The following is a 15319-nucleotide window of genomic DNA, read 5'->3' as shown; positions in this document are numbered from 1 at the left end:
CCCTCATTAGCATAAAAGCCCTATAAGTAGCACAGATTCGCTTCCTACTTTCACTTCACTTCGGCCGTTCTGAGGTTTCAAAATGCCTGAGCCAGCCAAGTCCGCGCCGGCCCCGAAGAAGGGCTCCAAGAAGGCGGTGACCAAGGCGCAGAAGAAGGACGGCAAGAAGCGCAAGCGCAGCCGCAAGGAGAGCTACTCGGTGTACGTGTACAAGGTGCTGAAGCAGGTGCACCCCGACACCGGCATCTCGTCCAAGGCCATGGGCATCATGAACTCGTTCGTCAACGACATCTTCGAGCGCATCGCGGGCGAGGCGTCCCGCCTGGCGCACTACAACAAGCGCTCGACCATCACGTCCAGGGAGATCCAGACGGCCGTGCGCCTGCTGCTGCCCGGGGAGCTGGCCAAGCACGCCGTGTCCGAGGGCACCAAGGCCGTCACCAAGTACACCAGCTCCAAGTAAACTTGCCAAGTAAGCGTCCTGTCATCCAACCCCAAAGGCTCTTTTCAGAGCCACCCACATTTCCACTAAGAGAGCTGTAATCCAACACAGAATTGTGCTTGAGGGGCTTGGGTCAAGTATTCTACCTTAATTAGAAAATCATTACCAGTGAAGGAATTACTAGTCTCTCTTAAGGGTGTTAAGACAATACGAAGCGGAAGTTAATAGGATTCCTATTATTCCAGGCTCCTGGGGGCCATCTTCAGGAAAACCCATGCTATTCTGGAGTCTCCCATTCTCAAATTCTGCCATAATTGATCTAATTCATTTGAGCGCAGAGATCTTCTGATCTTAAAAGGTGGCTTATGTTAAACAGTCAGAATCGACCCATGGCTTTATTAGACCTCTGCTCAAAGTTGCTGGATAACTTGGTTGTTTCCAAGGGCGGCTGAACTAAAGGTAGATAAGTACTAGCGGCGGAGATCGGAGGTGAATGGATAGGAAAGACGCTTTTGAACTTGGCATACTCAAAATCTCCCACTAGAGAACTTGAATTTAGCAAACAGCGCAGCCTAGGAAGTTACAGTTTAATCTCTTTACTCATGAGCTTTGCTCCAGGCAAAGAATTTTAGGTGAAAGAAGCACTCTTCTCCATTTGTCTTATCCAGGTTCTGGAACACATTTCAGTACTTTGCGGTGAAATTTGCCTTTTTCCATTAAAAAACATGGGAAAACACAGGGAATAAATTCTGTTACAAAAGAACACAGACTTGTACAATTTTAGATGAAACATGATGTAGACTAGCAAGTTACTTAACATAAGGGCCTCATGATCTTATACCTGCAGTTTTAATTAACACTTGGGAATAATATTAAAGGCCTGCCTGGCCTTAGGCTTGCATTGGAGCACAGCTCTGGTTGCCTAACTTGAAAGCGTTTTGACATAGTTTAGGTCGAAGTGCAAAAACGACAGTTCCAGATGTTAGTCACACTAGCTCCTCAGCCAAACTAAGGCTTCCAGAATCCTTCAACAACTGAAATTGGATTTTTTTTTTCTATGTGTCTAGTGAATCTGCTCAAGGACTGATGGTCCAATTCAGACTGCCAACTACAGGCTACCCCAAAAATGTGCAGGTTCACTGTTACCCAGGTGATTACAAGGTCTTTGGTTTGTTTTTGTTTTTATTTTTGTTTTCCTTCTTCCCTTTGTCTCTTATATAAATTCTGATTTGCCTGTGTTGGATGGAGTAATCCTGTAGCTTGTTCCCCTTTCTATACAAGTGAAGGGCGGGCTAATCATTAACAACTTGATAATTTATTTCTAAAGTTTTACCAAGACATTGTTTACTTAAGTCCTGCCAAGGAATCAATAGAAATGTGCGACCTGGAGAAGTTTCTTGTCCAACCCTGGGCAGTTTGAGTTTTATGCTTATCTGCTTTCCGCTACTGCGTGCTGAAATGTGTTCCTGCCTAAATTTGTTTCTTATTTTGGCTCTTATTCTGAGTGCACTCTGTCGATCGTTACACATTAGTGGTTTTATGTCAGATCATGAAGTGATTATTGGTGGCAGAGGACAGGCAGTCTGAACTCTAGGGCACTTGTTAATCTTTTCTGTGTTGTTTGTGTTTGTCTGGGGATTCTGATATTCTCTGACATTTGAGAACATATAAACTGGAAGTTGGTATTTTTCTTTCTGTCCTTTAATGTGATCCATTGGGTTTGGTGTTTAGTGTTTGCATGCTGTGGATTCCTGAAATTAAAGATGAGTCCCTTTCCTCCTTTCAAAGTGGTCTTTTCTTTTGTTTACACATTATGTATCCAAATAGTTGTCAGCATCTGCAAAAATAGGATTCCTGCCTCAAAGATAATACAAGTAAAAAAGGGCAAACTGTAATAACTTTGACTTTGAGTGGTTAGGCCTTACAGGAGACTAATGACAAGAAAGAAAACCAGTTAACCAAATTTCCAGCTTGCAGAAGCCTCCAAAGTGAATGATCCAATAATTCCAAGGAATTGTCCCTTCCGGGGGAGTAGAAAGAAGAGAGAAGAAACATGGTGTTATAAATCAGATTACTGAGTCAGAAAAAAAGAGAAGGCTTCCAGTACTTTTACAAAACAGACATTAATAGTTACTAAATCTTAATGTGTTTGTTGTAAGAGCTAGGGCACTAGAAAGTAAGAAGAATTTCCTACAAAACTTAGAAGGGTATCAGAGAATTTACTTATATTCTCAACAATGGTGTTTGCTTAGAGATCTCTGTTCTTAATTACACTTGTTTCTTTTTCTTTTTTTCCTTTTAAGGATTTTTATTTATTTATTTGAGAGAGAGAGCGTGAAAGAGAGAGCATGAGCAGGAGGGAGGGCAGAGGGAGAAGCAGACGCCCCGCTGAGCAAGAGGCACAAGAAGCACCACGTAGAACTCGATCCCAGGATCCTGGGATTATGACCCAAGCTGAAGGCAGACGCTTAACCAACTGAGCTACCTGGGAGCCCAGTTACATTTTTTCTTAATTCTCCTCCTCCTCCTCCTCCTCCTCCTCCTCCTCCTTCTTCTTCTTTTTCCCTCTTAACTGATCAACAAATCTGTGGCCCTGGTTTTGTTGTAGGAAAGATGTTATGGTTCAAAGCTGACAGCCAAGAGATAATTCTTAAAACATCTTTGGTGCAAAAAGGGGATTTTATGAAAGCACGAGGACAGGACCCGGGGACAGGACCCGTGGGCAGAAAGAGCAGCAACGGGGTCATGAGGAGTAGCTCATTATATACTTTCAGGTTGGGAGGGGGTTCGGAGTAGCGTAAGTCTCTAAGGAATTTTGGAAGCAAGTTTTCCAGGACCTCAAAGAGGCTCGCTATTGCTAGGAAAAGGTCATTTATTAGCGTCTAATAGGACCTGAGTCAGGAGACCCTTCAGAATTATATCAGTGGGCCATAAGCTTGGGGCATGATTGCCAACATGTACCTTGGGGGTAGACATAAAGGAGGTTTCCAAAAGAATTTTCACATGTTAACATAAGCTTACAGGGTCCTGGGTGTCCAGCTAGGATAGCCTTTTGCCCTTAGCAAAATGTCAACATTGAGGCAGCTGAGTCCCTAGAGGAATGTCACTCTGTCTGCTTCAAGGACCTGTCAATGGGCTATAGAAAATAAAGCAATTTAATAATTTTTCTTCTGCTTTTGTTTCCCACATCAGTGTTACCTCCTTTAGATTTTATTATGGTTTCACAATTAGCTCCTCTAACTTGCACAATGATTGAGAATATTTTGTTTTATGAATACAAACAATTTTGAGCAAGTTGTCCACTCTACCTCATCAGGAAATTAATAACTTATAAGGCAAACTTAAATTTTAAATGGCTTATATAAAGACTAAAAAACACAACTTAAAGCAAAAGAAACTAGGAGCTAGAGAGTATCAAGCTAAGTGATATAGGTGAGTCAGGGAAAGACAATTATCATAGATTTCACCCATAGGTGGAATTTAAGAAACAAAACAAAGAATCATAGGTGAAAAACAGAGAGGAAAACCTCTTAACTCTAGAGAACAAACAGACGGTTACCAGAGGGGAGGTGGGCAGGGGACTGGGTTAAATAGGTGATGGGGATTAAGGAAGGCATGGGCTGTGATGAGCACTGGGTGATATAGGGAAGTGTTGAGTCTCTATATTACATACCTGAAACTAATATAACACGTAGGCTAATTAACCGGAATTTAAATAAAAACTAAAAGAAAAGAAAGAGAACCTCAAATCAAAATAAAACTTCACTTGACGCTTTAAATGTGTTTCCTCTTTAAATTGTAACTCAGAGAAAACAGGAAAGTTTAACTGTGAATTTAATTAGTGGCTTTAGTTAATAGGTTATAGGCTTAGAAACAAAAGAGAACGTCTCTATTATTTTTGAACAACTTAAATTTTTTAGTTCATGATATGTAGGGTTTTTTTTTTTTTTAATATTTTGTTTATTTATTGGACAGACAAAGACCACAAGTAGGCAGAGAGGCAGGTAGAGAAAGAGAGAGGGAAGCAGGCTCCTTGCCGAGCAGAGAGCTCGATGCGGGGCTCGATCTCAGGACACTGAGATCATGACCTGAGCCAAAGGCAGAGGCTTAACCCACTGGGCCACCCAGGTGCCCCATATGTGGTTTTTTTTTTTTTTTTTTTTAAGGTTTTTAAAATTTATTTCAAATAGAGAGAGATCACAAGTAAGCACAGCAGCAAGCAGAGAGGGGGAAGCAGGGTCCCCACTGAGCAGAGAGCCTGATGCGGACGGAGCTCTATCTCAGGACCCTGAGGTCATGACCTAAGCTGTAGGCAGAGGCTTAACTCATTGAGCCACCCAGGTGCCCCAGATCATATCATTTTTAAAACAGCTGATGTTTATAACATTGCATCCAATCACAAAAACTCAGTGTGTCAGCTTAAATGGTGAATTCATAATCTATAGATAAACCTGAGAATTTTGATGACTATTCAATTGAGTACATTAATACCCAATCTTCAGATACCTAGACAATTTCTAAATCAGAGGGTGCAAAATATGCATCCCTAAAAAAATTTGACCTATGCAAGGCTCATATTTTTACACAGTTTAGAAAGATGCTAGATAAACAAGTTAGAGAACATGTAGATGTCTTAGGAGAACGGAATTAGATAGGTTTGGTTTTGCCACTTTAAATCTGTAGAAGCAAATGTAATGAGTATGCTTGCTTGGCCTAGAGGCCCTGGGCAGACTGGTATTGCTCCCAGTTTCCTCAGGCCAATGAGGGAACAAATCGCCTGCTTCTTTTAAGGGCTCTTGTTAACACATACAGTTCTGATCCTGTTAATTATTATAACTTCAGAGAAACACAGATATGCATTCAAGACAGTGGCTATGTTTAGTCTGTTCATTTATTAGGAAGTTGTTACAGTTTGTTAATGTAGTAAATTCAGTTTAATATGTGTTATCTTCTTGATGCTGATTAGTTAAATATTCTTTACAAAGAAAGTCATAGGCTTTGAATATATCGTTCTATGAATTTATCATTTTGTTTATCTGTGGTTGGTTTGTGTATATCTAAACATAAGCACAGAATGGCTTACTGGGATTGGTTAAAAAACAAAAACACTCTTAGGAAGAGAAAAATTCAGGATTCACATGGAACTTTTGATATATTTTTGTGCCTTGCCAAGCTTGAAATCATTTCTTCTTCTTCATTTTTTTTTTTAAAGATTTTATTTATTTTTTTGACAGAGAAAGAGATCACAAGTAGGCAGTGAGGCAGACAGAGAGAGAGGGGGAAGCAGGCTCCCTGCTGAGCAGAAAGCCCAATGCGGGCTCGATTCCAGGACCCCAGCACCCCAGTACCCCAGGACCCCGGGATCATGACCTGAGCTGAAGGCAGAGGCTTTAACCCACTGAGCCACCCAGGCGCCCCTTGAAATCATTTCTAACAAGTGCTTGACCTCACCTCAAATAATTTGCTGTGATCTCTTTATAATGTTTTACATTTCACTCTAAAATATGACTGTAACCATTTTCTTGTTTTTATATAGCTATGATTTATGTTTACATATTAAAATAAGAACCAGCTTTCTCTGACATATTTTTTTTATCATATCCTAGATTCAGGTCTAAGTACAAAATAGTGAAACCGTTAAGATATCTTTTACACCAAAAAATATTCCTGGGCCTTCCTTGATAGCCATGGCGAGCCAACAATTTATTCCCACAATCTAAGTAAAGGAGGAATGATTAAATTTATCAGGTGTATTTCATATTTTTCAAATATTGATTGTCAAATCACGGTACAGTCTGTTTTTTATGTAATTCTTAAATTTTCCAATCTAAATCCAGCTTTCCAACTTCCTTCTGATAAGAGTAAATCCCATAACTTAAAAAAAATTAAATTCAATTAATTAACATATAATGTATTATTCGTTTCAGAGGGAGAGGTCAGTGATTCATCAGTCTTATATAACACCCGGTACTCAACCCATCACGTGCCCTCCCTAATGTCCATCACCCAGTCACCCCCACCACACACACCCCTTTCCCCTCCAGCAACCCTCAGTTTGTTTCCTGTAATTAAGAGTCTCTTGTGGCTTATCTCCCTCTCTGGTTTCGTCTTGTTTCATTTTTTTCCTCTCCTCCCCATTGATCCTCTGTTTTGTTTCTTAAATTCCACATATAAGTGAAATCATATGATAATTGTCTTTCTCTGATTGACTTATTTCGCTCAGCATAAAACCCTCTAGTTCCATCTACCATGTTGCAAATTAAATCCCATAACTTTTTAACAACTCTTCTCACACTAAGCTTGTTTTAGCCAGTTTGTCTGACGTTCCTCCCTAATTAAAACCTTGCCATATTATTTGGTAATTAATTGTCCCTGAAGAATAATCCAAGTAGATTTTACCGTTATGTTTTCACTTTATTCTCTATAATCAGTCTACAGGTCAGATCTGAGAATGGCACTTCGCTCACAGCTCAAGAGTTGACATATTTACTTAAAATAGATATATCTGGCGGTTGTTCATTTGCTTTCACTTGTATGAAAACAAACGGGATTTCTAACTTGTGCAGACGGCTCAGTCAATATTGGGGCAGAAGCTGGGGATGGGTAAGTACTCAGGAAAAGCAACCAAAGTAAAATTGAGTAGTTAAAATTAAACCTAATGCTAAAGAAAATACCGAAATTGCAATGCAAAAAAAAGCCTTTCAAGGATTCCTCACCATTAGCACTATACCAATTGTCTAGTCTGATTTCTAAAAATAAAATCAATTATAGCCAGCCCTTTGATAAAAATTGACTACCACAAATCTCTCATACCGCTTCTGTGGCTCAGCCATCTCCGGACTTTATAATCATGTAAATAAAAATAACTCCAGTGATTAACATCAACCAGTTCAAATTTTACAAATACGTTGATTAGCCCAAAGACTGGACAAGTGATTGACCCTTGTGTTATCTGTAATTAATGTGAATTTCAAAACTATAAAGCTGAGGCAGGGCTTCAAACCATACCTCAAGAACCACATGAACAAATCAATTTCATGCTATTGTTAAAACAGGGTTTTTTTTTTCCCCCCACCTGGTAATACCTTTACTACTTGTAAATGATAGAACTGAGATCATAGGTAAAATACTTTCAAAAATCTGTACAAAAGTATTCTTATTGGACAGATCATGTCAGTCTGTATCATCTGCTACCTGTTAAGAGGATAATACAAGACACTTTAAAATTTGCCCAAAATAACTTAAATTTACAGTGCCTGTATTTTACTCCTTATCCTAATAATCATGATAATGTGTCTCTACCTAAAGATTCTTGTAACTTCTCATCATTTGAAATTGTACCAAAAGATCCATGGGACTTGGTTTTTGACATGTTTTGCTTTAGGGCCTTCTGATATTGTCAGATATTATCAATAACTGTTCCCCACACTAGCATAATTGAACAAATGGAAGCTACATTTGTGGGAAGATGTCACCAGACACACTTCTGTAAATTATATGATTAAAGACTTCAAGAAGTGTCAGCTATAGGATGTGAGGGTGATCGAATTGTGACATCTGTCACTTGCACTGATCCCCAGGGTTGATCTGGCTGATCTGGCTGGTTGGCGGGTGTCCCCTTCCTCCCTCACTGTTCCATGTGCATCCCTCCTGGAAGCTGTGTGCTCCATGAAGGAGAATGATTCGTGGATAGAAGAGGACCATTCTCTGGTCAAGGGTATAGGAGTAGTTGTGCTCCCTCTTGGAACCTCCAAACAAGCTCTCAAGGTCCATTTGTAGGAGAACGTAGGGTAGTCAATCTTCCAAGACTCCAGACACATCCAAATGAGGCCCTGTATGTGGCAGTCTAAAAAAGGAAAGAAAAGAAAAGAAAAGTCAACTTCGTAGCAATGATGGAAAGGCCATTTCCAGTCCTTTCAACTAAAAATATTGCTTTTACATTCCAGGACAGATGGATATTTGCTTCTCACTGCAAACACATTTTTAGAATCTCACCACTTGGATACACATTCTCTTTGGAAATACAATCTTGAGACTCATTGAAAGTTCTCCAGAATTCTGGAAGTAGGAATCTTTCTCCTAAGGTTCTACGGATCAAGATGAGAACTAGAGTAGAATATCATTCCTTCTTTTTCCTTCTGTGTTGCCGTTTTGTCTTTTTCTCCATTATCAGTCTTTCCAATGATTAGATTTTGGATTTCGTCTTCTCCAGTATTAAATGAAATGAAATGAAATAAAATGAAGTGAAATGAAATAAAATGAAGTGAAATGGAATAAAATAAATTCTTCAGAGCCTAGACCTCTACACCTTGACTAAAATTTCCTAAACAAGAAGGGTTGCTACATGGTTTATTTCTGACCATGGCTCAAATTACAATTGAAACAATAATTAGGAAAAATGATACTTGTTTAACTAAAATACATCAAAATGATCTTTGAGAACTATTCTTCTACATAAGACATGTCAAATAAGTACTTGGAGACTATATGGACTTCAGATTCTTCTTATTATATTTGTGATTGCCCTCACAAGTTTTTTGACCCATGTGGGGGAGTTGAGAAAGTCCAATGACAGAAGGGGTGAAGATATGGCCAACATAGGATGGACATGCTGACTGAGGGTTGGAAGAATGTATTATGCAGAGACAGCCTGTCACATGCTCCCAGAGTTTAGGAACTGGAGAGTTTCTAAAGAATCACTAATTGTTTTCTTTAAAGGGCTTGTTAGTCTACATTAGAACAGATTGTCTATACTAAAAATAATGCAAAAACATGACATCTCGTTCTTATTCTGTGGGCTTTTTCTCCCCTCTGTTAGATAATCACCTTTTTTGGACTTTGTTGGATTAAATTTTCCTATTGCTTGGCACAACTGTACATAAGAAAACAGTGTGTTAATAATTAGCTAAATGTCTTTGAGTTACTGTTTAACAAACCCACCACTCTGAGCCTGTAAGGTGGTCGTAATTACTCACCCATGAAAATGGGAGTGAGGATTAAATGAAACCACGAATACAAAATACTTGTCCCAGAAACAGTATCATGCCAGTGAGATGACTCCCTGAGGAAAAAATTGTGGTCTCTAGAGATGGAACCTCCAAGTTTGACCCACATTTCCTCTCTGTGTGATTCAGTGTTCTCATTTGTGTCTTGAGGATGATGGTAATAACACGTACCTTCTAGATGTTGGTGAAGATCTGAGATCTTTGATGCATAGAAAGCACTTTGTAGAGTGACATGTACGTGGTACGTTCTCAGGGTCTGCTGATATTTGCCAAGTTTCATTTATAACCTTCCTTCGACCCTTAGCCCCTAGAGCAGCTGATGATTGAAGATCTTGGTTAAGAACCAGTTTTCCTTAAGTCATGGGAATTTCACAAGTGATTTGATATAAAAAGAATGCTGACTGGGGCGCCTGGGTGGCTCAGTTGGTTAAGCAACGGATGCTTGGTTTTGGCTCAGGCTGTGATCTCATGAGTCACGGGATCCAGCCCCGCTCTAAAGTTCAGAGACAGAGTTTGGCCCAGTCAGTTCTAGACATAAATATGCCTGAGTGAATTGGGCATTTTTCCCCCTACAGTCTAAAATATACATGGTGTACAACAAAATTGAGAGGGAGGTAAAGACTTCCCATGTACCATCATCCCCACACAGGCAGAGCCTCCCACATTAGCAACACCACTGACTAGAATGGTACTTCTGTTTCCCCAAGGATGAACCTACAATGACCCATCCCATCGCAATCACGCAAAGACCATAGTTTGCCATTTGCCATTTCACTCTTGGTGTCGTACATTCTCTGGGTTTGGACACATGTATAATGACAGCTACCCATCGTTATAATAGCACACTGTTTTTTTCATGTCCTAAAATGATCAGAAATTTTAATCAACTGGAAATGAGGGGAAGGGGTGATGGGACCTCTGTCTTGCTAGCGTGTGAACTAGGATGTCATGGCTGGTCTGGAATGGGGTTGAAGGAGCTACTTATCTTGCCTTCAGGATTCTCCAAATCCATGAAACACACTTTGGCAGGTGCTGTCCTTACCCAGTGTCTGGAACATCCTTCCCCACCCCCCCGTTTTTTATGATCTGGATCACAGCAGATTTGCACACATCCTGCCTTCTGGTTCCCTACCCCACACATATGCTGGACCTCCATCTTTTGATTCTTTCCCTCTTCTTCCTGCCTTGAAAATTTCTCCTCATCATCCTATAGACATCCTCCTGCCCCTCGCCTCCCCTCGGACCAGCCCTCCCAATCGTTCAGTGTACGTCTTGCTCCGTTTGCAATTAATTCTTACTACTTGCCTAGCTGTCATGTCCAATAGGCTCTGGGCTTCTGGTTTGATCCCCAGGGGCTGCGACTGGGCCTGACACATAGTCAGTACGCATAAATGATTGAATGAGTCAATTCATTCAATAATTGTTTTGAATGCCTGCTATGTGCCAAGTTCACGCATGCTTATATCATTGAACAAAGTCACAATCCCTTCCTTCAGGGAACTAGGACTCTAGGAGGTGAGACTGGAAAACATAATGAATAATGAAAATGAATAATGAAAATATCTGGTCTGCGGGAAGGCAAGTGTCATGGGAAAAAAAGCCCAAAGCAAAAGAACCAGGGTTAAAGTGGTGAGGACGACGAGGAAGGACCGCGATGATGAGCCCGGGAATGAAATTCTGAGCACGCGGCCCCAGTGTGAGCGGAGCCGGCGTGTGGGGTGGGAGCTCTGACAGTTGCTAATCATTGTCTAGGAGACCGGATCTAGGATCAAGGCGCTACTGTGAAGGGCAGTGTTGAGTCTGTTTCACTAGACAAGCCTCAAGTCAAAGCAAGGTCTGTGATACTTTCTCTTTTATGGAGCAGATCCCCAAAACTTAATGGTGAGCCAAGACAGAAGGTCCTCAATCTGTTACAAAATGTCATATGATGCGCCGCCACAAGGGGATGGGGCGTGGCTCCATGTCTTTCAGGGACGACTCCTTCCACCTTGTGCCTCGCAGACTCTCGGGTCTTAGAGATACTCTGCTGGAGCCTCCACATCCGGCCAGCGGACAGAGGAGCTGATGGAGGCAGAGCAAGGAAGCTCTCGCGAGCCTCTAGATCCGCTTCCTTTCCCTGCCCTCTCCACCCCCGACCCACTTCCTCTGTCCCTTCTGTCCCTTCAAGCCCCACAGTGGCTTTTCACCAGCCAATGACAATGTCCGGCACAGAAAGGATGAGGACAGAGTCTTGGGGTGGCATATGAAGGGGAAGTCTTCCTTTTCTGCTCCAGCCCTGAAGGACTATTCCCTGGCTCTGTTGCTCCAGCTTCAGCAACTGTCCCCTTGAAAAGGGACAACTCACTGCCATCTTGGACCTTTCATCTCGGCTGGAGAAGACAGATCACAAATGGTAGTTATCATATATAATTATATAGGATGCAAGAAAGGAAGAAACACTCTGGGGAGTCACCTAGTACAGCAGTGAAAGGCAGGTCAGCGGTGGCAGTAAATGTAATATTTATATTTTCATGAATTAAAACACTATCACAATAGTTGCTAACACTGGGGTGGCAGGAACTGTGTGCCAGGAACATTCTAAATGTGTACTCTATTAACTCAGTGAATTCCCCAACGATAATGTGTTAGCCGGAAAGTGGGGAGGGCCTAAGCCCTTGAAGATGAGCCTGGAATGAAGGAACGAGGGGAAACCAACAGCTTCTGCAAATGCGGAATATCTGTCCCAGTATCTGTCGTTCGTTCTCTGCTACCCTCATCAGTGTCTTCATTTGAGCATGAGCTTGTGAGGTCATGTGTGAGCGTGAGCCCCCAAAGGGAGAGCCGTGGTTTCCTCTAGCATAAGCTTTAAATTGGGGGCCTTTTCCACGGGGATTAAGACAACCCGTGGCATGTGTCGTTGTTAAGAGCACTACATCTGAAGCGACAGTAAGTCTGCTAAACTCCCTATGCGAACATCAGGGGTCACATCTTGAGTCGTCGTTTGTGGGGGAGACTGCCCCTCGCCAGCTAAAGGGAGAGGACTGTTTTCCCCAGTCCGCACCCCCACAACCAGCAGGCTCTGCTTTGAACCGACCTGAATATGATGGCAATTGCACTTCTAGAAGTACAAACAAAGCAGGATGCACAAATCTTTGTCTTTGGGAAGCGAAATGATCACTGGGGTGTTAGCTGTTTCAAGCATGCGTTATAATCATAGGTCCTGAGATTAGCCAGGCATGCAAACACTTGCCACAGGAACCCGTATCTCCCTGCCCAAGGAACACTTCAGTCCAGACATATAAAAGAGAATTCCCTAATAAGCAAACTCTCTGTACCTTTTCCTGCATGGGATGTGGACACCTGCAGGGCATAAAATCAGGTTTGCCTTTGCTTGCTTGACAAGAGGAGGAGGAAAAGTGCATTTCAGAACACCCCAGAAGTAGACTAAGCCTTTATTTGTGTACATTTCCATCAGATATGTTTCATCTGACTTATTTAAAAGCTCATGGGGCATGACCTCATCTGTTAGCTGCCCAAAGGGATGAGCAGCTGGGAGAAGGGTGGCTTCTGGGCACAGTTTCAGCTGTACCATGTGGGAATAACAGGCTTGAACTCTAACTGTGGTTATATAAGGAACTTCCTCGCCCCTCACAGGCAGTTTGAGCTGTGGCCCACCCCAAGCACCTCACCTTAGACAGTGTCCATGACCTGGCCTTTGTCACTGCGTCTCCTTTGTGAAAAGCTCTAACCTGACGTCCTACTTGCCCTTCAAGACTTAGCTCAGGGGCGTCTGGATTGCTCAGTCCATTAAGTGTCTGCCTTCAACTCATGTCATGATCCCAGGGTCTTGGATTTGAGTTCCTGAGTGGGGCTTCCTGCCCAATGGGGACTCTGTTTGTCCTTCTCTCTCCCTCTCTCCCTGCTCTGTGCACACACACACTCTCTCTCTCTCTGTCTCTCAAGTAAATAAATAAAATCTTAAAAAAAAAAAAAACTTAACTCAAATGTAAAGGACACTGGCTGGATCATATTCATCCTTTGTTTAAAAGTTTACATAGACTCCAGTGCTAGAGGGTGTGAACTTCCTACAGAGATTCACCATCTCACTGTGTCACTGGAGAAACTCAACCTTCATTTTCTCATCTACACAGCAGAGAGAAGGACCAGAGGTATCTCATAAGGTTGCCGCAAGATCAAGTGTGTTGGTATCTATAAAGTGCTTAGAACACCGCCGGGAGCAGAACAAGCTCCCAGTGAAATTAACCATCCTCATTATTGCTGTTGTTCTCAGAGTTCAAGTACAATATCAGGGATCTGATGAATTATAGAAATGAATTGATCAATCTCTCTCTTTTCACAGGAGGAGCAGATGGGTTTTAGACATCTTTACCACCACCGGCCACTGCTAGACACCGTTCCATCTCACACGTAAAACAACAAGTGATGCTATAAGAATATTAATGCAAAGATTTTTAACAATCACAGAAGGATCTGTAAGAACCTGGCTAAAATATTATTTTCTGAGTATAAAAATATTAAATGCTTATTGTAGAATTTTGTAAAAAGAAAAATATATAAAGAATTAAAATAACTCTTAGTATCTCCTTTTAATATGTATATGACAGATACGTATAGATGAATGTAGATACATAGGATACACATATAATGCATATATGAAGCATGTTTAGGTATCATGCCATAGATCTACATATACAGTTTTCTAGGTGATATGCATAGAAACAGTATTTAGTGGCTGTATCATTACTTAGATAAACAGTCCTCTGCTATTAGCTATTTAGATTGAGGTCCATTTAAGAAAATTTTTTTTCCCGGTTATTAAAATAATCTCTATATCCAGCGTGGGGGCTTGAACTCATGACCCTGAGATCAAGAGTCACATGTCCCTGCAACGCCTGTTTTATTTTTATGCATTCGAGATTTAACAGATCACACATCTTTGTTTAAATATGTACTTATCTCTCTTTTTTTTTTTTAAAGATTTTTATTTATTTATTTGACAGAGATAAGTAGGCAGAGAGGCAGGCAGAGAGAGAGAGAGGGAAGCAGGCTCCCCACTGAGCAGAGAGCCCGAGGCAGGACACGATCCCAGCACCCTGAGATCATGACCTGAGCCGAAGTCAGAGGCTTAATCCACTGAGCCACCCAGGCGCCCCTGTGATTATCTCTTTAAGATAGACTTCTAGAAGTAGAAATACTAAATCACTAGGTCACCACCTCTTGTAAGGCTCCTGATACAGACATTGCCAAACCGCCATCCAGAAGGAACATGCCCATTTATATCCCAACATTTTATGAAAATCCCTGTTTTACTGCATGCATATTTACCCTGAGAATTGCCTGAAAGCATTGTTAACCTGACAGGCCCCCGTCAAATTTTTTTGAAATGTCATTTCCCTCTTGGGACCTCTCCCCCATGGTTTCATTAGCCATGATCCCATAAGAAATGAACTGTGGCCCCTGGTCACAATCATTCCGCAGAAGGCACCATATGCAGAATAAGTAGGCTCTTAGGTTAAGACTGAAAACTAGTATTTAGCAGGGATTCCTCTGCCTGGGACAGTGCTGGAATAATAAACTGCATTTGGCTGTGTGTGGAACCAAACCTACTTTTATACCAACACTGCTCCTTACCAGCCTCCCAATGACTCCATGAGAGAGGTGTCTAATGAGAATTGCATTCTCTCCCTCCAGAATTCATACATTGAAGCCCTAACTCCCAGTGTGACTCTATCTGGAGATAGGCTTTAGGAGGTATCTGAGGCTTAAGGAGTTATAAAAGTGAGGTCCTCCTCGAATTAGATCAGTGGGCTTGTAAGAAGAGCGAGAGGGAAAGACAGTTCCGGTACGCACGCAGCACAGAAAGAGCATTCAA

The 15319-nt window shown here is 41.6% G+C and overlaps 1 protein-coding gene across 1 annotated transcript; it reads left to right on the top strand.

Moving 5' to 3' along the window:
• Positions 1–38: 38 nt before the first annotated feature.
• LOC116587651 (histone H2B type 1-C/E/F/G/I) lies at positions 39–13926 on the top strand. Its single transcript, XM_032338278.1, has 2 exons — positions 39–472; positions 13787–13926. The coding sequence occupies exon 1, from the start codon at positions 83–85 to the stop codon at positions 461–463; it is 381 nt and encodes a 126-aa protein (XP_032194169.1). The 5' UTR covers positions 39–82; the 3' UTR covers positions 464–472; positions 13787–13926.
• Positions 13927–15319: the final 1393 nt, after the last annotated feature.

This window comes from Mustela erminea, chromosome 4 (genome assembly GCF_009829155.1).
Source record: "Mustela erminea isolate mMusErm1 chromosome 4, mMusErm1.Pri, whole genome shotgun sequence".
Classification (NCBI taxonomy): Eukaryota; Metazoa; Chordata; class Mammalia; order Carnivora; family Mustelidae; genus Mustela; species Mustela erminea.
Note: the sequence above shows the minus strand (reverse complement) of the source record. Positions and strands in the feature narration are given on the sequence as shown.

Excerpts from the sequence above, each read along its gene's own strand:
- LOC116587651 (XM_032338278.1), top strand. The coding sequence starts at position 83 with ATGCCTGAGCCAGCCAAGTCCGCGCCGGCCCCGAAGAAGGGCTCCAAG.